Below are 25,525 nucleotides of genomic sequence, written 5' to 3' on the forward strand. Positions count from 1 at the left end.
AATGAAGTAGCAGGTTTATTCTTTTTTGGTGATGTTCCTCTATATGTGAGCTGTATCTGGATCAAACTTCTCATGAAGAAATCAAAAGTTACAGCATTTGGAACAAAGGTAGGCACTTTTAATTTTCTTTTGTTTTCTGAGTGACATGCACAATAATAATGACTCATAACTTCAAATATCTAGCAAGGAGAGTCAAAAGGTTAGAGATTATGCTCGGTCCTCCACTGCTATTCCTGCAGTTCCCGGATGTGAAATGTTGAAATTTGAACCTCTGAATTTGTGGACGCGAATTTGTAATGCAAAATAAAATGGCCCGAAAATTGCCTGCTGAATATTAGAGGTTGTATTTTTAAACAGAATGAATATTTTGAAAGTGAAATCTTAAAGGTGAATATGGATTATTGAATTTTTAACATTGAAAATGTCTGTGAAATGTTTTGAATTGAAATATTCACAGCTTAAATATACAACCATGTTGAATTTCAGCCCATTAAAAATGCAAGCCCTAAAAATACAATGCATTAAAATACAAGCACAGTTAATGCAATGCATACTTTTTTTTTTTTCAATTAGTGCAATTCAACATGCTTTTTGTTTCAAAAACATATTATTTTACTTCCATAGACTCATTTAAATCGGGAGAATCCACTTTAAGTACTGATGTCCAGTTTTCCACAATCAGAGCATGTTTCTTGATGTTACGAGCGAAAACGTCACATAACTGCTGCATCGGTTTATTATTTACATAGGGGTCTTGCGGGGCTTCACATACAAAAACTCGCTCAAGTTTAGTCAAAGCCTAAAACAATTATACTTTTATTTTTAATTATTTTTCAGCAAATAACTCAGCAGTACTTAGGAGTTAATCAAATTGGCTACATTCATTTTAAAGTTCAGACTTGAAGCTTTCAAATGACACCTATTTTGTGATTATCTAGGCAGGAGTTTTGAAAAATATGATTATTCATTTTCTTATAGCTAGGTGGCACCTGCGGATGGTACACTCCGTTTTAGAGTGATAACTCAGCACTCGTTAAGAGTAAAATGATGAAATTAAAAAGCTGAGTTTCTAAGCTTTAAAATGATACCTATTTTGTGTTATTCCTGTCAGTGGTTGCTTAGTAATTTGATTATGAATGTTTTCGCGGGGGGTGGTGTCCCGCTGGCCGGACACTTCGGGCTTAAGGGGTTAATTATTCCAGCTGCTGTGAGATAAGGCTATAAATGATCCGTCAGCATCCTCACATGCCATATAGCCTACTAGCTGGGACTCCTTCTTTATGTAAACAGACGTGAAGTAATAACGCAAAAAGATGAACAGCTGCATGCTCGAATTTCCCGCAGAAACCTACCAGTACCACTCTAATTAGAAAACATTATTACAAGCTTAGTTGTGAATCGGGTAAGGAGATAGTTTTGAACACTGGCTGGTTATGTACTTGCTCAAAAATTAATTTTGAATAATTTTTAACTTTAAAAAGTTACAGGACTGCAGCTTTAACAAGTAGGGCTAGTTTTTAAGTTGTTTTTTTTTTTTTTTTTTTTTTTTAGTTCTTACTGCCTTTTTAATTTATTAGGCTGTATAATGTGATTTTAATTCCTAACAAAATAGACCTAGTTAATGTGTTTATAGGAGATGAAACACTAGTGGCCAGTGAACTGAACTGGAATCAGTCAGATTAGTGATCGAAAGAGTCACTCAGGCACAATCTGACTCAAAAGAACAATTAATTCAAGAATCGCTCTCATGAACTTTCATGATTCGTGAACCGAGAACTGATTCAAAAACTGTTTTACATTGCACACAATATCCATTGTCACATAAGGATATAATAATATAAATTATCCTCAAACAATCAGCTGCGGTTGCTTTTATTGCTTTAACCGTTTTAACTCCAGAAGGGCACATTGCGTGTTTGATCCACGTGGTGGCGCCATTGTCTAGTTTGATTTTAGTCACATAGCAGGCGATCAGCGTCCGTGAGACTTCACTTAATATCACTGCATCTTAAACATTTGAAATATTTAAAGTGTTCAGTTTACAGATAGATAGATTATATCAGTGATTCTCGTTCATGGTTCACCTCTGTCTGAGTCCTTGTGGTGTTGCTCATCTATGAAAAAGCATGAATCACCTGTTTAATTGTTCCGGAAGCCTATATGACAAGTGAAATACCTGTCCTCTAATTTGTTATCGCTGGTTTATGTCAGCAAGTGATTTCAAATTGAACGAACACGGATAACACTTCATTTGGACATTGTCTGCCTCCACTATAAAATGCACACAGCCAATAGGGAAAACCTACTTCGCATGTCCTCAGACGTCAGTAAGTTTCCAACTGTGGATGATTGCCAGTATACTTTGTGTCTTGTGAAAGAGAAGGTCTGATTGCAGATCTGAGACACACATGCCTCCAGAGTCAACAGATCAACACACACGCGCGCGCGCTTCAGCTGCCTTTCGCTTCTGACTGACTGTCAGTCACACGGAATCGCCGTACCTGTGCCTTCAATCCCACACGGACTTATTATGAAAAGTAGGTGCCTATTACTTATTTTAAATACTTATTTTTAGTATTCATAACCTGTGTTGTGTGAAGAGTGTTTGTTGTTGAATCGCTACTGTAGTTTCTTCCGCTGAATAGAATCATATCTATTCACTGATATCTAATGACAGGTTGTTTCGGTTCAACTTTACCTGTAGAAAGCGATTTAGCCTGTTTTTGTAAAACATTTTTAGTCTACAAATATTATGAAACAGTGCCGCCACAACATATCGGAGTCAATAGGCTAAGTCTGGTTTATTTATTGATTAGTTAACTTGACGAAGCAAACTAGCCTAGCTGTCAACTCAGTTATTCTTTCTGAAACGACTGATTAAGTCTCTAAGCTGACACATATTTTTAGTTTATTTAATTTTAATAGGCTTTAGTAAAATAGTTTAGTAGGGCATCTTCATATACAGAAGCTCTTCTCCTTTTTGAAAAGTCTGTCTGACCTGTTTTCATATGGCATTCTTTGTTATTTAATAATTAAACGAACTGTTATTAAGGGTGCAGTTATGCTTCTAGTACTTAAAAATAGAGGTTCTTTATTGGCATCTATGATAAAACGTACTTTATAGCGATCTTTATATAATATTGTACTGTATATGTTCTTCACACTAAGAGAAAAGTGGTTCCTTTAAGAACTGTTTACTGAAAGGTTCTTTTAGGAACCCAAAATGGTTCCTCTTGCAAAAAACACCTTTTCAAACCTTTATTTTTAAGTGTGTATTTCAATTATTGGACACAGAAACACCAGAGGCATGAGCTCAACAGAGAGAGAGAGAGAGAGAGAGATGAAGTACAGTGACACCAAAGGAATTTGCACACTTAAAAATGTGTTAATATCTTAAAATTTGTAAACAAATTATAAAATAATATTGCCTAAACAATTACATACTTTTTGTCAGATGTTAGTGGAATATGTCAATAGTTACTTAAGACATCCACTAAAATTTCCACAAAAAATGGGGCTTGTTGATTTTAATTGCAAAAATAAAGAGAGAAGAAAGGAAATGATCTCTAGCTCTAGCATCATTTGTTTGCAGATGACATTGCTACTCTAATAATGCAAAGACAATCAGACAAGTGTGACTAAGGTATCCAAAAGTGAATGAACCTCATTGGTTCTTGCTGAAGCTCAAATGTGATGCGTAACACGAGAATGACCCTCATTGGTTCTTGCTGAAGCTCAAATGTGATGCGTAACACAAAAATGAACCTCATTGGTTCTTGCTGAAGCTCAAATGTGATGCGTAACACAAAAATGAACCTCATTGGTTCTTGCACGCGTCAAGCGAACATGCTTGAGCTTCTGTTTACCACAACTGATGTGTGCGTTGAATGAATGTAAAGCCTAAATAAAAGCCTAAATTAAATCTGTTCATCATATAAAGTGTGTCTCTTTAAAAAAATTGGACTAAACCACTCAATTCATATGGATTAGTTTTACAATCTCTTTAAGAACTTTTTGAAGCATCAAAGTGGTAGTTTCATAGCTGTTAATGAAGGGCAGAAATCGCTCAGATTTTATTACAAATATTTTCATTTGTGTTCCGAAGATGAATGAAAGTCTTACTGGTTTGGAACGACATGAGAGTGAGTAAATGATGACAGAATTTTCATTTTTGGGTGAACTAACACTTTAAGACTCATCTTAACTTAGGATTTAAAGTTTTGATTCAAAATGCAACTGCTGTTTGCTCCGTCTCAAAGAGAGAGAGAGAGAGAGAGAGAGAGAGAGAGAGAGAGAGAAGGAGGAGGTAGAGAGATGAATGATTGGTTGTTCTCAGTGTGAGAAAGATAATACTCCCTTTAATGTTTCTTCAAGGAATCAGTGGCTTGTTCGGTAACCTGCACTTGAACTTGTGTGAAGTTTAGTAGATTTTACGCCACTTGATTTTCACACAGTTTTCTTTGTCCAGATCTCAATGAGACTTTTAGAAGTATAATTCAGACAGTGAATACTGGAAAACTGAAAATTCACCCTTTGAATATTCTACACATTTTCTCCTTTTGGACTTTAGACAGAGCATTGTTTACGCTTGGCTCAACCTGAAGTTTGCTTTTTAGAGATGACAATCAAGCAAAGTATTGACGTTTTAACCCATGTAGTCGTCTCAGTAACAAAGAACCATCGAATAACATTTGGTTTTGAGTTTTGACATTTATAATTTGACATACTGTTTAAAGATATAACCATAAATAGTATTATGATGTATTTTAACTGTGGCGCTGTAGTTACAATTATTTAGACTTCAAGTAAAGCGTTCATGCAGTTTAACTCTGATAAACATTGTTCTTTAACTAGCCCTGTGAGTTTTGTGATTCACTAGACAGCCAAAAAAAAAACAAAAAAAAAACTGTGTCATCTTCCTCTGTGAATGAGCAATAACTTTGTGTCTTACCACATAAGATGATTCACACTTTCTAATTAAAGAGCTGAGATTTTTTACCCCCTTTGGTATCATCAAAAGTGAAAAAATAAAAAGTGCAATTAATCATGTCATAAAAAAGTTATTCTGTCAGAGCAATTCAAGCTGTAACATTCATGTTATTGCGTGCCCACAACATTAATCAGCATAACGTATAAATTATATGATTAAATGCAGCCCTATTACAAACACATTGAAATTACCTTTTCTATTCCAATTTTATTGGCCATATAGCATTCAACAGAAGGTAAGAACATTCATCACATTTTATTTAAACCACCTTTCTGTCTGGTTGGCTGGAATTTCCTCAATAACGGTCAGTGCAGTTGGCCACTATAATGCCCTCTGAAGATATCGTCTAGATCAGACACTGACAAGCTCACTCTGCCAGTTGTGTGTCCTGAACACTATGTACTCCAGCACCCTCATTTGTCAGAAGTTAGTCCATGTGTTACTGTTAAATAAGGAATTTTTACTGAGGAGCTTTGCCATGTTGATATAAGCACAAAAATAGTGTGGAAAGAACGCTTTTTTGGCAAGACATGAAACCAATCAGTTTGTATGTAAATCTTGATGTTGGGAATCTGCTATACTTATAAATTTGTTTTTATACTCTGACCTGTTTAAAAACTGGCCAACAAATGCCCCCTTATTTGGTGTGTTAAAAAAGGCAGTTGGTGAACCTTTTACTGTTGTCATTATCTAGCGTTAGTGATTTGAACAAACCCCAAAAACTAAGTATTACACTTTAGTTTGTTTGTAGGGTCCTGTGAAATCCATTTTATTTTTTCCCAAATTACGTTTTATTTTTTTCCAAATTCCATTTTTTCCATTTTAATTTTGGAAAAAAATTACGTTTTTAACTTTTTTGGACTCCAATTTAACGGTTAAATTAAATTTTAGATTAAATTAAATTTAGCTTTAAAAAAGCATGTCTAAATAATTGAAATCATGAAACTTATACAATTTAAAAACAATTTATTAAAAGTTTAACAAAAATTAAAATTTTTAGGGCCCTATAAAATATTTTATTTTTCTCAAATTCCTTTTATTTTTACCAAATTCTTAAGCTGATATCAGTGGTTGATGTCATTACGCTTTCTGGATTCCATTTTAATGGTTTAATTAAATATAATAATCAAAAAGCATGTCTAAATAATTTAATTCATAAAAAAAAAAGAAAAAAAGTGATTATTCCTTAAAGATGAAGTTTTAATAATAATTTATTATTACTATTATTAGTGTAATTATTAATTATTATTAATATAATTCTACTGTACAACAGTAATATATTTCTGTCACAGTTTCTTTAAGTTAAACCAAACTTTTATTTTGACGAGTTGTTGTGAAGACATTTGAATTAACGGGGCTGGGGGCAAAAATGCCACCAAAATTAATAAAAATGCTTCCAAAAACCAAGATGTGTAAAAAAAAGTCTACATAAAAATTGTTGTTTTTAAAATTTATAAGCAATATCACATGAGCAAAAGTGCTTTTTCCCGAATATCAGCACATTTGCAAATGTGATATTAATTTTATATAACAATTCAATAAACAATAAGTTAATAGGCTATTAGGTGACTTACATTTTAGACACAGTATTGTCTGTTTTTCCTCAATTTTGCCAATGAAAATAGTTCCAAACCGTAGAGCACATCACCGAGCAACACGGATTCAGTTTAGTTACTGAATGAATCTGCGTTTTTGAATGAATCGTTCTAATGATTGACTTGACGACACAGGGACCATTTACATGACACCGTTTTCAACTAAAAACGGAGAACTTTTATGCCTTTTGGCCATTCATTTACATGACAATGGCATTTTGGAGGCCTGAAAATGCAAACTTTTGAAAACGGGTTTCAAAGTGCAAGTTTTTGAAAATGATAATGTTATCATCTCCGTGTAAACAACAAAAACGCGGATCTGTGAAAATGGTGACAGCATGCACATGCAAATTACGTGTTCAGTCTATAGGCATGCGCGTTTAGCGCGAGTGCTCTGTAAAAGTCTTTCTTTACAAAGTGACATCGCCAACTACTGGCCTGACAGCATAATACAGCGTTTTTAGTCGTTTTCGCAGCTCCATGTAAATGGCGATCGTTTTGACAGCGTTGTCATCTATACAAAGAAAAAACGTTTCAGTTTTTTTGCACCGTTGTCATGTAAACTTTGACTGTTTCTTTGAAACGGGCCTCCGAATTGAAAAGGCCGCCTCTGCGGTTACCACACCTCAAGACATTGTTCATATGTTTTACTTAAAAAAAAAAATTGTCAGATTTTTTTTTCTTCTGAAAATATTCTTGTGTGTCGGACTAAGTTTTAACACATTTCATCCTAAGCCCAAGCAGAAAGACATCAATACACACCAGTTTTTAAGTTCAAGTCCACCAAAGTTAATTTATGAACTCTCCTGTCTGGTTTGTTTGTCGGACAAAATGGCAGATTCAGAGTCATGATTGGTCAGATCGCCTGTCAATCAAACTCCCGGCAAAGGGTGAATTCCAAAACGCGCTTAGACAGATACACATGGGAGCACTTGAAAGCAGGCGGATATATTAGGGATACGCTGAGAGATGTCTGCTTTCAAACACTCCCGTGTGTATCTGTGTAAGCGCTCGATGAAGAGCATCACTGATGTCTATTTATAACATGTTTTTGAAGCGTTGATCATTGTAGCCAATCACAGACAAATCTGTTGAGCACGTGAACACAATGGCCAATCAGAGGTGTTTAAGAATCCACTCAACAGCACTCAAAATGCTAGGGGAAAATCCTGGTATCGTCACATTTTTCAAATTTCAGTACCGACTTGGTACCGAAGTTGGTACTTTTGACAACTCTAAAGCAAACAGTTAGGCTACAATTTCGAATCCCACATTGAAGGAGGGATCTGAGGCATATATAGGGATTAGAAAAGAGTCAGTAAGCAATCACCTTGCAACGTCTTAACAACCGCATTATCAGAACACCTTAGCATCCACCTAGCAACATTAAGACTGAGAAAAACTGTTGTCCATGTATTTGGTTTTTGGCGTTTCACGAGTCATTGAAGGCGTTCTGTTGCAAGGCCGCTCAGTGTTGGATTGAATGTGCATCTACTGGTAGCTCTGTCTCAGTTTGTAATTAGTGGTTTTCACCAAAGCTTGATTTAAACACAAGTTTGGTGCTCAGGGAGATTGTAAACGGTTACACTATATAAGCCATCCTACTAAAATAAAAGCAGTGTTTCTCTATGAGCTCATCATCAACTAGCACAATAAAGTGTTTTAATACATTGCACTCAACACAATATTTAGGGTCTCCGTGGCAACTGGATCAAAAACATGTAGCGCAGACGTCAGGCTGGAGCCGTGTTTTAGATTAGACCTGTGAACTTTCCTTTTCCCCTGTAAAAGCACCTTTCCATGAGTCCATGTTTCCTGTTCAGCAGTTTTGGGAAGGTCTTCCAGGTGGGTGGATATGTGCAAGACTCTATTCCAAAATATAATGAAGTCTCGTTAATAAGCAGATACATATGTTTGCAGTGGCTCTTAGGAGAGCATGACCCTTTGAGGAACTGAGAAACAAAATGGTCATTGTGAACATGAAGGATATGCTTTTGATTAAATAAATCTGCACAAAATCTGAACTGAACTGAATAATTACTCCCAAGGTTTTTTTTCTTCACTACTGTCACCTGATGGAGTTTGGATTTCATGCCACTGTTGCTTTTGTAATGCTGGTTGGATTAATATTCAGAAATATTATTGATTTAACTGTACTGACACTATAAGATGTATGGAAGCTCATTTCCGCCACTGAATAAAAAAATAAAAAAAGATAATTGCGACATTTTATCTCACAATTCTGACTTTTTTTCTCAGAATTGCGTGAAATAAACTCGCAATTGCGAGTTATAAAGTCCGAATTGCGAGATATAAAGTCAGAATTGTGTGATATAAAGTCCGAGTTTTGTGATATAAAGTCAGAATTGCGAGTTATAAAGTCAGAATTGCGAGTTATAAAGACTGAATTGCGAGATATAAAGTCAGAATTGCGAGGTATAAAGTCAGAATTGTGAGTTATAAAGTCCGAATTGCGTGATAGAAAGTCCGAATTGCAAATTATAAAGTCAGAATTGCGAGATATAAAGTCTGAATTGCGAGATATAAAGTCAGAATTGCGTGATATAAAGTCTGAATTGCGTGATATAAAGTCAGAATTGCGTGATATAAAGTCAGAATTGCGTGATATAAAGTCAGAATTGCGAGATAAAGTCAGAATTGCGAGATATAAAGACTGAATTGTGAGATATAAAGTCAGAATTGCGAGGTATAAAGTCAGAATTGTGAGTTATAAAGTCCGAATTGCGTGATAGAAAGTCCGAATTGCAAATTATAAAGTCAGAATTGCGAGATATAAAGTCTGAATTGCGTGATATAAAGTCTGAATTGTGTGATATAAAGTCTGAATTGCGTGATATAAAGTCAGAATTGCGTGATATAAAGTCAGAATTGCGAGATAAAGTCAGAATTGCGAGTTATAAAGTCCGAATTGCTTGATATAAAGGCAGAATTGCGAGTTATAAAGTCTGAATTGCTTGATATAAAGTCAGAATTGCATGATAAAGTCAGAATTGCGAGTTATAAAGTCAGAATTGCTTGATATAAAGTCCGAATTGTGAGTTATAAAGTCTGAATTGCGAGATATAAAGTCTGAATTGCAAGATATAAAGTCAGAATTGCGAGTTATAAAGTCAGAATTGCGAGATATAAAGTCAGAATTGCGTGATATAAAGTCAGAATTGCGAGATATAAACTCGCAATTAACTTTTTTATTTTTTTATTTAGTGGTGGAAACAAGCTTCCATACAGATGAGAACAAAATCTGAACTGAACTGAATAATGACACTATTGTCTTCTGCTGCTTTACAGCTGAATTGAACCAGTTTCAATGGATGAACTTTGCAACATTGACAGTTATTGAACTGAACTGAAAGAACACTGAACTGAATTGAGCTGAATTGACACCATTGTCTTCTGTAGAGCTGCTTTGAATTGGTTTCATAACTGATGAATTTTACAACATTGACAGTTATTTTCCTGCTTATCAATTTAAAGCCGCCTTGAAACAATCTTTACTGTATAAAACACTATATAAATTAATGTGACCTGACTGACTTGACTTTTACTTCATTAGTTCATTAAGTGAGTCAGATTATTTTACTCAGTGAACTTAGTGTTCGTCAGAGTGATTCAGACCACCAGTTCCATGAGTTCATGAGTACACTGATATGAATTCAAAATGGATAATTCTTTATGGAATATCGCAGTGTTCTGTAACTCAACAACGACCCAATCAATTCCCAATGGACAAAATCAAGCCCTGTCCTACATTTTTTCTTGTTTGAGAATCCGTTTCACTCAGATATAAATCACAATACACTTTTAAAAATAAAGGTTGCAAAACTAAGTTTTTGCAGTGATGCCATAATAAAACCATTTTTGTTTCCCCAAAGAACCTTTCAGTGAACAGTTCTTGAAAGAACAATTTTTTTTTCTTAGTGTGAAGAATGTTTAAAAAATCTAAAGAACCTTTTTTCCATTATAAAGAACCTTTTGTGCAACGGAAAGTTTCCATGGATGTTTAAGATTTTTCATTGAACCATTGATGCCAATAAACCTTTATTTTTAAGGCTCAGTGTAGGGAAGGAAAGATGACCGCAACTTCCTTTTAAGTAAATTTGTATCAAAATACAAAATTTACTGGAAAAAAAAGATTTAATATTTTATTTGTTAACCAACATCAGAGAACCGTGAATATACGAATGTATTGTTAAATTATTGAAATATTAACTTAAAATCTCATGGTACTTCAAGTAAATATTTTAACGTTTACGGGTTCGGCTGACAAAAAAGTTTGGGAACCCCTAAGGCATCGGACTGTAAAATTAGATCCCTCATTTACAAGAATGTGCAAAAACACTCACTTCTGTTGATCTCAATGATTGGGACGGCATCAAAGGTATTCTGACATCTACTGGTCTCAGGGGCGCAGTGAGGAGGCCACAGTGGGCTTCAGGTGGCTGTAACAGGTAATGGTTGATCTGCATGTGTTTTTCTTTTCTCCTGGAACACGAGAGCTGTCTATTCTGAGCCTGTCCACTCACATATCAATTCTTCTGCCTCACTATTTCTGCCCTGCTGTAATGCAAGTTGATCCTCAGAGCCCATCACAGGACGCTAATGTTTACAGCATTTTGTAAGTCAATGCTTGTCCTGACTGGGGACGTGCAGTTGATCAGAGCATTTGTTAGGTGTCAGAATCAAGTGATGCCTCATTGGAAAAACGTGCCTGTGGCGACATTTCTGCAAAATATTACGTTGCTTCTTGCAAGTTTTGCGACTCATTCAAAATGAAATGTCCAGTGAGTGGCGCTAAATGTGAGTTCAGTTTTATCCAAAACAGATGGATACACTAACCATGATTCTGAACCTAACTGATAGAGTTAACAAAAGCGAGCAAGAGATAAAAGTGCATTTGCTGAAGTAACCATGCCATTTTAGTTGCTTCTACAAGTCTTAAGCTATTTTATCGTGATTCGTGTTGAACTCGTAACCAAGAGCTCCACACTGTGCAATGCTGTACCAGGTGAGCTGCTGAGCAAGTTTATCGGAAAATGGAGCTGGTTATGTGATACAAATGTGAAAATGTAACATTGCACTATGGTAAAAGTGTTTTGAGGTCTTAAAATAAAATTAATCGATAATCTGTCCCTGAAATCATAACTTGTGTGAAAAGTAATAAAAGTTGGTTGGTGTTTTACTGCCACTAGTGTTCATTTCAGCTGGAAACTGCAGTGAATTGTATGTATACTGTAGGTATGTTTTTGGAGATTTGCAGAAAAAAGAAAAAAGTTTACTTGCGAGTTTACATCTCGCAATTCTGACTACTGAGATATAAACTCACAAATGTGAGAAATAGTCAGAATTGCGAGTTATAATGTCAGTATTGCGAGATATAAGCTCACAATTGTGAGAAATAGTCAAAATTGCGAGTTATAAAGTAAACTCACAATTGCGCATTATAAACTCACAATTCTGACTTTTCTTCTCACAATGGCGAGTTTATATCTCGCAATTCTGACTTTATATATCGCAGTTTTGACTTCATAACTCACAATTGTGTTTATATCTCACAATTTTGACTTCATAACTCACAATTGTGTTTATATCTCGCAATTCTGACTTTATAACTCACAATTCTGACTTTATAACTCACAATTCTGACTTCATAACTCACAATTCTGACTTTATAACTCACAATTGTTTATATCTCGCAATTCTGACTTTATAACTCACAATTCTGACTTTATAACTTACAATTCTGACTTCATAACTCACAATTCTGACTTTATAACTCACAATTGTGTTTATAACTCACAATTCTGACTTTATAACTCACAATTCCGACTTTATAACTCACAATTGTGTTTATATCTCGCAATTCTGACTTTATAACTCACATTTGCGAGTTTATATAACGCAATTCTGAAAATAAAGTCAGAATTACGAGATAAAAAGTTGCAATTATACATTTTTTATTGTTTATTCAGTGGCGAAAAAAAGCTTCTATACATTTCACCCTAAAATTAAAAAGGAAAAAAATGTTTTTGAAAGAAATGTTTTAATAAATACCATTAGTTTTTTTTTTTTTTTTCACTTTCAATATTATTGTAATCAAATTTTTGTCCATATTATCATTACTTTAATGGTACAATGGAATCATATTCACTAACATATTGTTTCTCGAAGCCACACCATGAAAGAATGAGGCTTATAAAACTATTTGTATAATCATCTGTGCAAATGGTTATTCTCCAGAGTGCTTTGCCAAACTTACATGAGTGTCCTAAGACAAATTTCCTTTTGGAAAGGGTCAGACAACCTCTAAGACGGCCTGCAGCTGCTCCGTCTCGCACTCTCACTTCTGTGTGAATTAATGACTTTCTCATGAGACGTTCACCGAGGCCACTTAGATAACACACTGTTTGTACTTCTGTCCAAGACAGCTTCCTTTTGTTTTGGCAGTCATTCGTGAAGCTATGTCTTAACTGCGAGTGTGTGACACTGGGAGTGTATTTGCCGCGCTGGGGAAAGGTTAAGCCCGTGAGGGATGCTGGGAAACATTGTTTTCTGAGATTGCCATGCAGTTAACAGGCGCGATGTCTGCTTATCAGATGGGGGTTCCTTCCTGGTTTTCTTTGTATAGGGTGGTAATTAACAATTACATTTAGCTCCCAGCTTTCCCTCTGTTTCCTCACTGACATCAGCTTCCTTTTGTTTGGTCTGTTAGCTGGAAGCTCTCCACAGCAACAACAGCCGGCTGCACGCTTCATGCCTGGGATCTGTTTTTCTAGCAGCCATTTGCTATTCGCTGGTGGACTGTGTCTTATTGAACTCTGTCCCCTATAAAAACATGTAAGACTTTTATGATATTAAAGGGGTGTGGACAGTGACTTAAATTCATTGAATTGGCTCCAAACGTGAAAACTAAATCAGTGTCTCATACATGATTAATAGCAATGTGATTTTCTTTTCTTTTTTTTTAAAGCATTTTGATCGCCCCCTGGTGGCTGGCTGCAGAATCAAATGGGATGCAAGCCAAACTTAAAAATCCAATTACACTTCAAATAATTTTTTTCCCAAAGATGCTTACTCTCATTTTAGGTAGTTATTTTCACGCAGATGTATCTTCAAGTGTTCCTTTTGCCAATAAGACAGGGTGTAAAACATAATTTGTGTGTAACATTATGATTGACATCTATGCTTGCGATTGAGTCTGCTGGAGTGTGGGTGGGACCTTGATGCAGCGGCTTGGAGTTAATTAAAGGTGCAGTAAGCAATTTATGTGACTCATTGTTGAATACTGTTGATATGTGAAATCAGCTCAAACAAACACACCCCTCCCTCATTGCTCCGCCCCCAAAATGCATGAACAAGCAATGCAACAGTGGATGATTCTTTATCATAGCAGAAACAAAGCAAAATAGAGCTTCGCCAAAAGTAAAGTGAAGATGAAGAAACGAACAACAAGGAAGAACAAAAAATTAACATACAGTACACAAGAGTATAAACGAGCAAGACTTCATTGTTAGTCTCTAGCAGCACACAATCAAAACCAATGTTACTCATGTATGGAGCAGAAACAACTCAACCTTGGCATCCATTTTAAGGCCTTCCCATTTGGGTCTCTCTAGCACTGGAAAGTTTTTCTAAAATTAACGTGGGTCATAAAGCTCTTGCCTGATCATAACCCTTTTTTCCCAGTGATATTCCTCTGACCTTTTCTCTTTTGTAATGTCTCTCAGTCATCTTTCTACAGTCTTCATATCTCTCTCTTGCTCTCTCTCTCTCTCTCTCTCTCTCTCCTCCCCCATCATAAGTGGACACGCCCCCTACTGCTGATTGGCTCTCTCTCTCTCCTCCCCCATCACGAGTGGATACGCCCCCTACTGCTGATTGGCTTGCTCTATCTCCTCCTCTATTATGAGTGGACACGCCCGCTGCTGCTGATTGGCTCACTCTCTCTCCTCCCCGATCACGAGTAGACATGCCCCCTACTGCTGATTGGCTCACTTTCTCTCCTCCTCAATCATGAGTGGACACGCCCCCTGCTGCTGATTGGCTCACTCTCTCTCCTCCCCGATCACGAGTAGACATGCCCCCTACTGCTGATTGGCTCACTTTCTCTCCTCCTCAATCATGAGTGGACACGCCCCTACTGCTGATTGGCTCACTCTCTCTCCTCCCCCATCATGAGTGGACACGCCCCTACTGCTGATTGGCTCACTCTCTCTCCTCCCCCATCATGAGTGGACACGCCCCCTACTGCTGATTGGCTCACTCTCTCTCCTCCCCCATCATGAGTGGACACGCCCCCTACTGCTGATTGGCTCTCTCTCTCTCTCCTCCCCCATCAAGGGTGGACACGCCTCCTACTGCTGATTGGCTACAAGTGTGTTGTGGCGCTCGGTCCAATCCACTTTCAACACTTTCAAATGTAACTGATTACCTCAATTTTTTTTTGTTATTTGATGTGCGTGTGTGTGTGTACATACAGTTTGTAACGGAGGCAAGCTAGTAAGTGCTGTGCGTGTAAAGAGGCGCACTAGTGACTGACTCTTGAGACTCTGGTCTTTAGCGTCCTTGTTAGTGCGCCCGACTCCCATGCCGAAGACGCCAGTTCGCGTCCCACTCAGAGCGGGTGCGAGTAGGACCAGTTTACACATATATACCCACTTATTTCAGTTTATGTGATTCATAAATAAAAAAAAAATGAAACTTTTTAAATTTATGAATACGAATCACATTAACTAAATGGCCCATTCCCTTGTTCCATTAAGATTTATACAAAATGTTTTATTAAGCTCTTTTTTTACTCATTTAAATTTTTTAATTCATAATATGAATAATATGTAGGGATTATTCAATTCAGTTTGATTATTTATATATATATATATATATATATATATATATATAGGTCAAAAGTTTGGAATACAGTAATATTGTAAAATATAATTACAATTTAAAATAACTGTTTTCTATTTGAATATATTTTAAACTGTAATTTATTCATGTGATGCAAAGCTGAATTTTCAGCATCATTACAGTCTTCAGTGTCACATGATCCTTCAGAAATCATTCTGATATGCTGATTGGTGAGGATCATTTTCAAAAACATTTAAAAGTCTTAATTATTTCAAATTTTGACCGATATGTAATGTTCATTGTAGCTCGTTCATATAACTTGAAATGTATTAGTTAATAGAAATGGATGCCGTCTGACTAGGAGGTACAGTATTATTGTGGGATATATTTAACATCACTGGAATTCCCATCAACACATTAAAGGGCAGACTTAATAGTATTTTAATAAGTGCACTGCCACAATTATTCCCAGTAATGGTTTTTTCCCCATTGCATGTGCATGGAGGGCTATGTGTGCGTGCATGTGCGCACATTTTACTGGTGTTCTGTGGGTTAGTGCCGTCTGCCCACAGTGGCCCTTTCCATTCTGTCAGATGGTGAAGTCATGGTATGTAAGTCAGCACAATGCAGATTCAGCTGAAAGAGCAAACGGAGGGGACAGTATATGCTACCTTTCACTGCCCAAGAGGAATGCCTCAACAGATGGATCTAATAGCCATTTTTCCCCATCCATGAAGTCTGTCATGCCAGCCGTCAGTTATAGTTATTGACACATTTTAATTAACCTTTCAAGCATACATACTAAAATGGCCACATATTGTAGTTGCTTTGGGTTTGGATGCAGTAGATGCTATTGTGGCGAAGTGGTTGCATGTTTATGATGCTTTAACACAGGCTTTTCTGTAATTAAATAATTCAGCTGAATGTCTCAGGCTATGTCAGATTAAACAGCTCGTGAGAACCAAATTTACTTTTTTGTGGCTTATTGCCCTTAAACAGACAAATACATACAAAATGATGTCAAATTGCCAGTCTTGGTGAGTATTCAGGTAAATACAGTCAGTTTTGGAGCGTAAATAGTTGAGAGCAAACGCATGTTGTGTAACAGTAAGCTCTTAAAGTGACAGCAGCCTAATAAACCTGCTGCTTTCTGTCATGTTAATCAAAGAACAAAAGACAAAGAGAATATCTTTGACTGAATAACTTTTGTAACTTTAATTGTAAGCATTAATCTGTATATAATTTTTACAATGAAAACTATCCAGTGTTATATTACATTTGATTACTTTCATTTCTGTAGTATTTCTTACCTGAATAATACTGTTAGACCACCTGAAAAACTTAAAGCCATGCTTATTTCATTTGTCTCTTTATTCTATTGTATTTATTTGTGCTAGCATTTGTAATTTGTTTATTTGTTATTTTATTACTGACTGTTATCTGAATGCCGTTATATATGGCAGTTTTCCCCGTGGTATTGAAAGTGGTATTGAATATCGATTTTCCAAGGTATCGTATCGAAGTTGGAAATTCCAGTATTGTGACAACACTATTAAGTAAATATAAAAAAATTAATAAGCAGTGAAGCAGTTTTGATTTTCATTTTAGTTGTGGCCTAATGGTTAGAGAGATTGGTAACCCGAAGGTTGCGGGTTCGAGTCTCAATACCGGCAGGAAATGATTGAGGTGCCCTTGAGCAAGGCACCGAACCCCCAATCACTCCTCGGGCGCCACAGCAAAATGGCTGCCCACTGCTCCGGGTGTGTGTGTCTTCGGTTTGCAGTGTGATTGTCACGAATACGAAAAGTACAAAGAGTATCTTTGCACATGCATTTTAAATTAGATTTTTAAAATTTTCCTTTTCATTATCGTAGACGCTCATTGTCATTGACCTTTTACACAAAAATCGAAAGTATCTTATTTTATTTCCAAGATGAACTGGATGACACCTATTCAATTAAACATGCAACGTAATGAGGTCTTGTGACACACACGCAGCATAACACAGTTTGAATGATTTATCGTTGCATAATGCGCATTATTTCACATATTCAGAAGGAAGTGATACAGCTTAAAATCTGTTTGGCTCTCTTTTGGTATGTATAGATCACATGGTTTGGTAACTTTGCAATGCAGTGAGACCATTAAATCTTAATCAAATAGTTGCATAAGACAACCTAGTAAGTGTAAGGTGTTTGCAACCTCATATTTTTCAGTTGACATCCAATGTGGTGTCTCTGCAGAGCCTGTTCTTATTCATGTAAATAAGAGTGACTGTAGAGGCGTGGTCTGATGCACAACTATGTTCGGCGTCTGGCTGCTGGAATGCAGTGTACGCGAGCATTAGCGCGTCTGTCTCCAGAGGGAGTTCGTCTAACACCCACATGACAAGAGCTGACACATCCCCTCTCTTAGGCCACCGTTAGGAAAACACTGTCCTAAAAACACACCCGGCACTGAGATCTGGACTACCTAGAACTGTCACCGTTCCCCATAATGCAGACTGAATTGCCTGCCTCACTGTAGATTTGACTGGAAGTTTATTGCAGTATTAATGATATGTATACACAAAGAATGAGAGAGAAGTAAGGACTTTATGGAAGCACTGAAACATTCAGGTAACTGCATAGATACATCCACACCTGCCCATCATTCAGCTCCGTGTCTGTTTTTAAGCAGTAATTCACCTGAGAATTACAATTTGGTTTTCATTTACTCATCCTCATGTTGTTCCAAATCTGTTTAATTTTCTTTTCGTTCTCATCCAAGCATTTGCAGGCTCTGTTTGATGTTATGAATCACCCGTAGTTCAGGGGTCTCCAGGTCCAAGTCTAAACCAAGTCTAAACCAATCAAGGTACTATCACATATAAAAAGAGCAAGATATAAATATGCTCTGTCATACCATTGGACATTGACTCTAGCTCACCACAAAATCAAGAGGATGTCCTATCCCAAAGAAAAATGAATCTAGTGTTACCAAGACAAACCTACCACGTCTGCTTTCATGTGCTTTCAAGCCATCTCTGGTTTGTCTTCATATCCAAACACAAAGGACATGATCTCATTTTCAGCACTTTACATATCATGAACAGTTAGATGTTTTGTATCTAATGAAATATTCACAGACTGCATGTGTATAATTACAGTAAAGGTCTCATTTTCTATGTGGTGTTTGGTTTATTCTTGAAAGTGTGCTTATGTTTTGTGGTGTCTTCAAAGTGTGCTTATTATCTTGAGGAAGTGGAGGGGCTTTGAAATCTTATAGGGGAGTTCACTAAAAATACACACCACCGGAGTTTGTTGCCAGGGTAGCGATGTGTCCCCAACTGCCTGCAAAAGCGCACCTCTGTCCTGTTCACAGTTCAGCAGGGCAAAGCCGCAAGACAAACAGTTTTTGTTTTGTTTTTCTCTATGCGCTCTGCAAAAGTGCATGGCTGGCAGTCTGGTTAAATCAGCTGTTATCTCCAGTCAACAGCAAGTTTCTGCAGATGGATGAACCTATGTATCTGACGTCAAACTGCTGTGAAGATGTAACCGATACAGGCTCTGCCTTTTCTGTGTACCTGTCAAAAATAAGATATTTCATCTTCTGCTGTTGTTTTGATGTATCAGATTATGGACATTTGAAGGAGTAGGTTTCTGCAGTGTGTGTGGCCTCTGCCTTAGGCAATAGTATAGTATCACAACCTCAAAACAAAACAAAACAAAAAACAAGATGAAGATTTAAAAAAAATAAATAAATAAATAATAATAATAATCTTTTAAAAATCTAGTTAAAAATGCATGAAGAATGCAAGTTCTTAGAAATGTAACCTTTGTATTCATGTTGGTTTTATATTGTTTTGAAATTTTTTTGTTTAAATTTAATGATAAAAATCATAAACATGGTGTGTGGTGTAACCTTTTAATATACAAACTGTTCTATATTTTTTATTTGTAGTTTATATATTACACGTATAATGAATTATTATTTTATAAATATCGTGATTGTTATTTTTTGGTGTACAATATGACATTTTACACCCTAAACTAACCTTGCTTTTTTCATAAAAGGTCAAAATATCTGATATTTTAAGTTGACTTTGGCATACAGTCCTGTTTTATGTTTTCTTCCCCCTTCATATTGGTCACATCACATGACGTGAGAGAATTTGAGAGAAAAATGTTTATATTTCAATATATATTAGTGCTATCCAATCGACTAATCGTGATTAATCATATCTAAAATAAAAGTCTGTAAATATATATATATATATATATATATATACACATACACACACCCACCCACCCAACACAATTAAACGCATCTAACATAAAAGATTGTATATATATAATACATATGTGTGCATATACACACACACACACACACATACACGTGTGTGTGTGTATAAATATATATATATATATATATGCTTTTATACACACATTTATATATATATATATGTGTGTGTGTGTGTATGTGTGATTATGATGTATGATTATAATGAAGAAAAAAATCTTAGGATCTTTAGTTAAGATTTGCCAAGCGTTGCCAGGGTTTTTTTCTTCATTATAATATCAAAACACTTCAATATATCACAACCACTCTGAGATTTTTTTTTTTATTGTGCCCTCCCAAAGACTAAATGAATTTTAATGTATAACATGTTTATCATAGAAAAGATGAAAAAAGGACAAAAAAAGGTGTCATGTCATTGACCCAACCACTTTAGCAGTGGTGACGAGTTTTTGAATGGCCAAGCCCAATTCATTTATTCAGAAAATATTTTAACTCATAGACATTTCATTCTTTTTTCAGATTTCGTCATGAGTGAGGAGACTGTAGTGTGGGCGTAGCTGTTCAGTGGAGCAAGAAGCAAGATATCACAAGCACAGCTTCAACACTCCCACAAAGTAGACGATGGGCGAAGCTGAAGATGAGAAGAACCAGGCAGGACGGCTCTTTGAGAACTTTGTTCAGGCCACTGACTGTAAAAGCACCCTACAGGCCTTTAATATAATGTGCAGTTACCTGGAGCTTGACCCTCTGGAGCACAGCACCTTCTACAGCGGTCTGAAGAGCATGATGACATGCTGGAAAGCCAAAGCCCTTTGGAGTAAGCTGGACAAGAGAGCCAGCCACAAAGAGTACAAGAAAGGCAAAGCCTGTGAGGGCATTAAGGTAAGCTTGCGAAATGCCAAGACAATAACAATACTGGAATATGTTATGATGTTTAAATGAGCTGGCAAACCTTTGTTGAGAACTTTATAAACCAAACATTTATAGATTCCATCTCAGATTTTCCCTGATTTTTGTACGCTCTGACATCATTATATATATATGACATCATGGACACATGTTGTTCGTTAGAAGAGTGCTCTCTGGTTTTAGCGGCGACCTGATCAAGCTCTTTTATTGTATGAGCTTATTAGTGGTGTGCTGTAAGGCTAACATCACTATTATTGCTCATTATATGACACGAAAGTCATTCTGATCCATTTTTGCTAAGAATCTGGATGATACTTTGGATTGTGTGGCATGTTGAAGTGAGGCTTTTCTTCACATAGACCGATCCAGCGGCCAAATATGTTTAAATCTCTACTATGTGAAAAGCAGTATGTCAAATAAGATGTATGTCCTAAAAGCTTGACCTACTGATTATGGAAAAATGCTGTTGAGAATTGATGTGGTTGACTTAGGTCACATGGTGGATGTAGTATGTATGTCTGGTTTGGATTCATACTACAAAATGTACTTTTATTACTGGTAAAGAAGTACGTAATCTGTGTGATTTTGAATGCAGCTTCTCTTTGAGGCAAGGATTCGTATCACCAAAAACATCCTAGCAACTGCATAGCAATGCCCTGGCAACAAGCATTGTATTGTTAAAGCACTGAATTAAAAGGGATAGTTTACACAAAAATCTGTCACCATTTACTGTCATCACAACACTCTAGCAATATATAGCAAGGCCTTGGCAATCACCCAAGCACTGTCACCTCAAGGCATCAAGTTTAAAGAGATAGTTCACCCAAAAATCTGTCATCATTTACTCATCCTCATGTTATTCAAGCTCAAACATGCAAGTTTTACGCTTGAGAACAAACATAATTGGTTCTTGCGTGTCAGGAACGCATGTTTGAGTGTCAGTTTACCATATTTGATGTGCTCTATGCATGTGCGCTCATCAATGTTTACATGTCAATAAAAGCCTAAATCTGTTCATCATATAAAGCGATCGTGCCTCATCCGAAGACCTGGATGATATACATAAGGATGTTATGTTACATTGTCTTTATGTAGTTTCTGAAGCTTGAAAATTTTGGTTACGTGGACTTTGAATGGATATAGAATATTAAAAATATCATCATTTGTGTTCCGAATATGAATGGAAGTCTTATGGCTTTGGAATGACATGAGGATGAGTAAATGATGATAACATTTTCATTTTTTCAGTGAACTAACCCTTTTACATCAGTTATAACATCCCTATGCATAGCTGCAGATCATTTTTCATGCATTTCACACACAATCCCCCGGTTTCACAGACGAGGCTTAAGTTAGTCCTAGACTAAAATGCATGTTTGAGCTGTTTTAGCAACTTGTACTGACAGATCTTAAAATATGTCAGTGCCATTGTTTTGTCTCAAGATGCACACCAGTGATGTTTTTTTTCTAGTAAATGTTTATAAAAGCTATTTAAATGCCCTAATTGAACTAAGGCTTAATCCTGGCTTAGGCTAAGCCCTGTCTGTGAAACTGGGCCAAAAATGTACCTGCCACTTAAACTTATAAATCGTAGAAGTCGTAAAAATAGTATCTCATAAAAGGTGTAGTATGTAATATTGACAGCTAGCTGTTGAAATGGGTACTGCAGTCCAAATTCAAAATATTGGGAGAGAGTTGTTTCCCATGCTCCCTCCACTTTAGACTCGACGCTAGTGTTGCCAAGTCTGTGGTATTCGCGCGGAATTGGGCTACTTTAAAACTGTTGTCACGGGTCGTTTTTTTTATGCCCCCGGGTTGAAGCAACCCCAAAGAACATGATATTTAGCCCCCGAAATGCGATTGGGCTAGTTTTGGGCTAGTTTTGCATAGCTATTGGGAGGGTTTTGTTGTGAAAACCTGGCAACCCTCCTCGATGCGGGTTGCCAGATTGAGGACACGCAACAGGAGCGATGGCAGCTGACAATGGAAGGTGAATAGACTTGCAAACTGTATGTTGATGAGTTGATTTATCTGCGTTTTAATATGCTACCAAAGACTTTTTAGGTCAGGTAGAATTTGCGATCTCTGATCCAGTTTGTTTGCTTCCATTGTTGTAATACTCCGTGTTTTCCACCAACTGTTGAAATACTATTGGGTAAATTGGCAGTAGGCGGAGTCACACAGACCAAAACAAAAACAGACATTCCGACACGGAACGCACATTTTGAAGTAAAATAACTGGATGTAGCATTGTTTTTTAGAGAAACGTGTATGTGAACTTTGCATGTCTCCTAAATATCTGCAAACATATTATGGCATTTTAATGCTTTAGTACAGTCAAAAAATTACATGCAGCACCTTTAAATTTCCACTATCTATCTCTAAGGGCCCTCAAAATCTGACTTGGGATCAGTGTGCTAGTGAGTTACACTCATCAGAACACTCTTCCAGAGACAGCATCACTCAGCAGATATGATTATTATAGAAGATCAGAGTGGCTTGTTCATTATGACAACTTCCCCATCACACACACACACACACACACACACACACACACACATACACACACACACTTTGAAAGGCCGCATGGAGTCAGGCGCAGCTTATTGTAAGTGAGTGTTTGAAGTATTTCAAAGAGAGAATAATTTAACAAGTTCACTTCATACAGGCAATAAATGGCCCACTAATGTTTCTGATGTGAAGCAGTGTAATTATGCAGCCCTTTTTAGAGTGCAATTTTTCCTCTTTGTAATAAAGGTGGTAATTATATACAGTAGTCCTGACTAAAAGCTGTTCTGCACACTTTAATTAAAGCCAGCACAGTGTTGCCTAATGGCACTGTTTCAGAGCCAGGTATGCTACAAAATGGACCATAGGAGTATTTAAATAGACATATTATGCATTTGACCCTTGCTAGTCTGAAATTCATTAATTCATCAATTAATTAATTAATTGATTGTACAGCATTTAAAGGTACACTCTAAAAAAATGCTGGGTTAAAAACAACCCAAGTTGGGTTGAAAATATACAAACCCAGCAATTGGGTTGTTTTAACCCAGTGGTTGGCTTAAATGTGTGACCAACCTGCTGGGTAGTTTTATTTAACTCAACTATTGTTTAAAAATGACTGTATTGTCTGTAAAATGAACCCAAAACAGTGCTGGATCAGTCAACCAGATATTGAAAGTTTTTCATTTTAAATAATAAAAATGCACTCTAAAATCTCTGTTATAGGCATGTATGTAGGATAGGACAGGAACAGTTCATACTCAAAAACATTTACTAAACGTTTTAGGATGTGACAGGAGCAGTAAGAGCAGCCAATGTTTGAAAAGTTACCTCAGAAACAGCTTTACCTTGTGAAACAACAGATGTTTTTTTCTATTTATACAGTAATAATTTGTTAGGAATACACTGTAATACAAACCTTAATTCAGAAAGTTTCCCTCAGGAAGTTTTTTCTCAGAACAGAACACAAAATGACCGTTGACAAATGTATCCAGTTTTAAACGGTTCGGCACAGACTACCCAACATTGGGTTACATCGACCCAGCGCTGGATAGGTATGGGGTTCATCATTTGTATTGACAGTAAAAATGACCCAGCAGCTGAGTTACAGAAAAACTACCCCAGCAACTGGGTAAAAATATTAAAAAATAACCCAATAAAATAACCCAACAGGCTGAACCCAGCATTTGGGTTAAAACAATGACGCAGCATTTTTTAGAGTGTAGCTCTGGAGCCCCTTTCATTGATCATTTGCCATTAATCAGACAAACAGCTTGTCCTGCCTCAAACTCACACCATTGGTTGAGCAAGTTGACATGCTGAATTGCTGAAACAGACAATGCAATGTTTTGAAAGCGACACAGAGTGTCTTCACTATTCTGGAAGCCAGCATACAAACGGCTTACTTAGTGAATTCTGCACATTAAACTTGCATCGGAAAGGTGTTTTAACATCCTGATGAATAATGGACCATCTGCCCCTTCATCCTGTTGTGACTTGACTTGAGTTGGAAAAAAAAGGTGCGGTTTAGGAAGAGTGACATGATATCACTGCTCACCAGCCTCCAACTGTCTGCCAGATTCACAGTCTGTCCAGGATATGAGCTCATTCTCTCTTTATCAACCAGCGGGACAGCTCACCACTGCCTGTTTTATTGTTTTATACTGGCTTTATTACCATTGCAGAGACTCAAAATCAGAGCCTTTATCTGAAAGTTTGGACATTCAAGCAAGACATGTGAAAATAATATTAACGCTGTAGATTACAGACAGTGAGTGATTTTTGTATTTTCATCCAGTGGTATTTTTGTTTCCAGTCTCATTTTTATTAACATACTGTAAGTGTAGTGACTATTACACAACTTTCTTGAATAGTTGATTCTGATTATGCATAATTCTAGCTATGCTAGTTTTCTTTTATTACTGTATGGCCTCTTATGCTCAACAAGGCTGCACTTTATTTGATAAAAAATATAGTAAAAACTGTAATATTGTGAATTATTATTACAATTTCAAATAACAGTTTAAATTTTGAAAATGGTTCAATATAGCTCAATATTTTATGGAAACCGTGATACTTTTTTTTAGGATTCTTTGAAAATAAAATTTAAAAGAACAGCATTTGAAATTGTAATCTTTTGTAACAATGTAAAAATCTTTATTGTCATATTTGATCAGTTTAATGCATCCTTACTGAATAAAAGTATTTAAAAAAGTTTCGTAAAAAAAAAAAAAAAAAAAAAAAAAAAAAACTAACCCCAAAATTTTGAATGGTAGTGCCAAAATTTATAGTAGCATTTATTAATTTTAGTTTGAAATGGCATTTTTTTTTTACACTTAAATCTGTTAATTGTCTGAGAAAATAAATAAATAAATAA

At 36.2% G+C, this 25,525-nt stretch overlaps 1 protein-coding gene across 19 annotated transcripts in view; it reads left to right on the plus strand.

Annotated features, from left to right (window-relative positions):
- Window positions 1-2,235: 2,235 nt before the first annotated feature.
- The window catches only part of mical2a (microtubule associated monooxygenase, calponin and LIM domain containing 2a), a 75,916-nt gene continuing 52,626 nt past the window's right edge, over window positions 2,236-25,525 (plus strand). For 4 of the 19 annotated variants that reach the window (XM_051899778.1, XM_051899773.1, XM_051899775.1 and 1 more), the window contains exons 1-2: window positions 2,237-2,537; window positions 20,251-20,613. In XM_051899778.1, the coding sequence (XP_051755738.1) occupies window positions 20,353-20,613 (261 nt within the window). In that variant the 5' untranslated portion in view covers window positions 2,237-2,537; window positions 20,251-20,352. Of the gene's footprint in view, window positions 2,538-20,250; window positions 20,614-25,525 lie in introns of all 19 variants that reach the window. The other 15 variants (XM_051899781.1, XM_051899780.1, XM_051899784.1 and 12 more) reach the window with 9 other exon arrangements.

This window comes from Ctenopharyngodon idella, chromosome 7 (assembly GCF_019924925.1).
Source record: "Ctenopharyngodon idella isolate HZGC_01 chromosome 7, HZGC01, whole genome shotgun sequence".
NCBI lineage: Eukaryota > Metazoa > Chordata > Actinopteri > Cypriniformes > Xenocyprididae > Ctenopharyngodon > Ctenopharyngodon idella.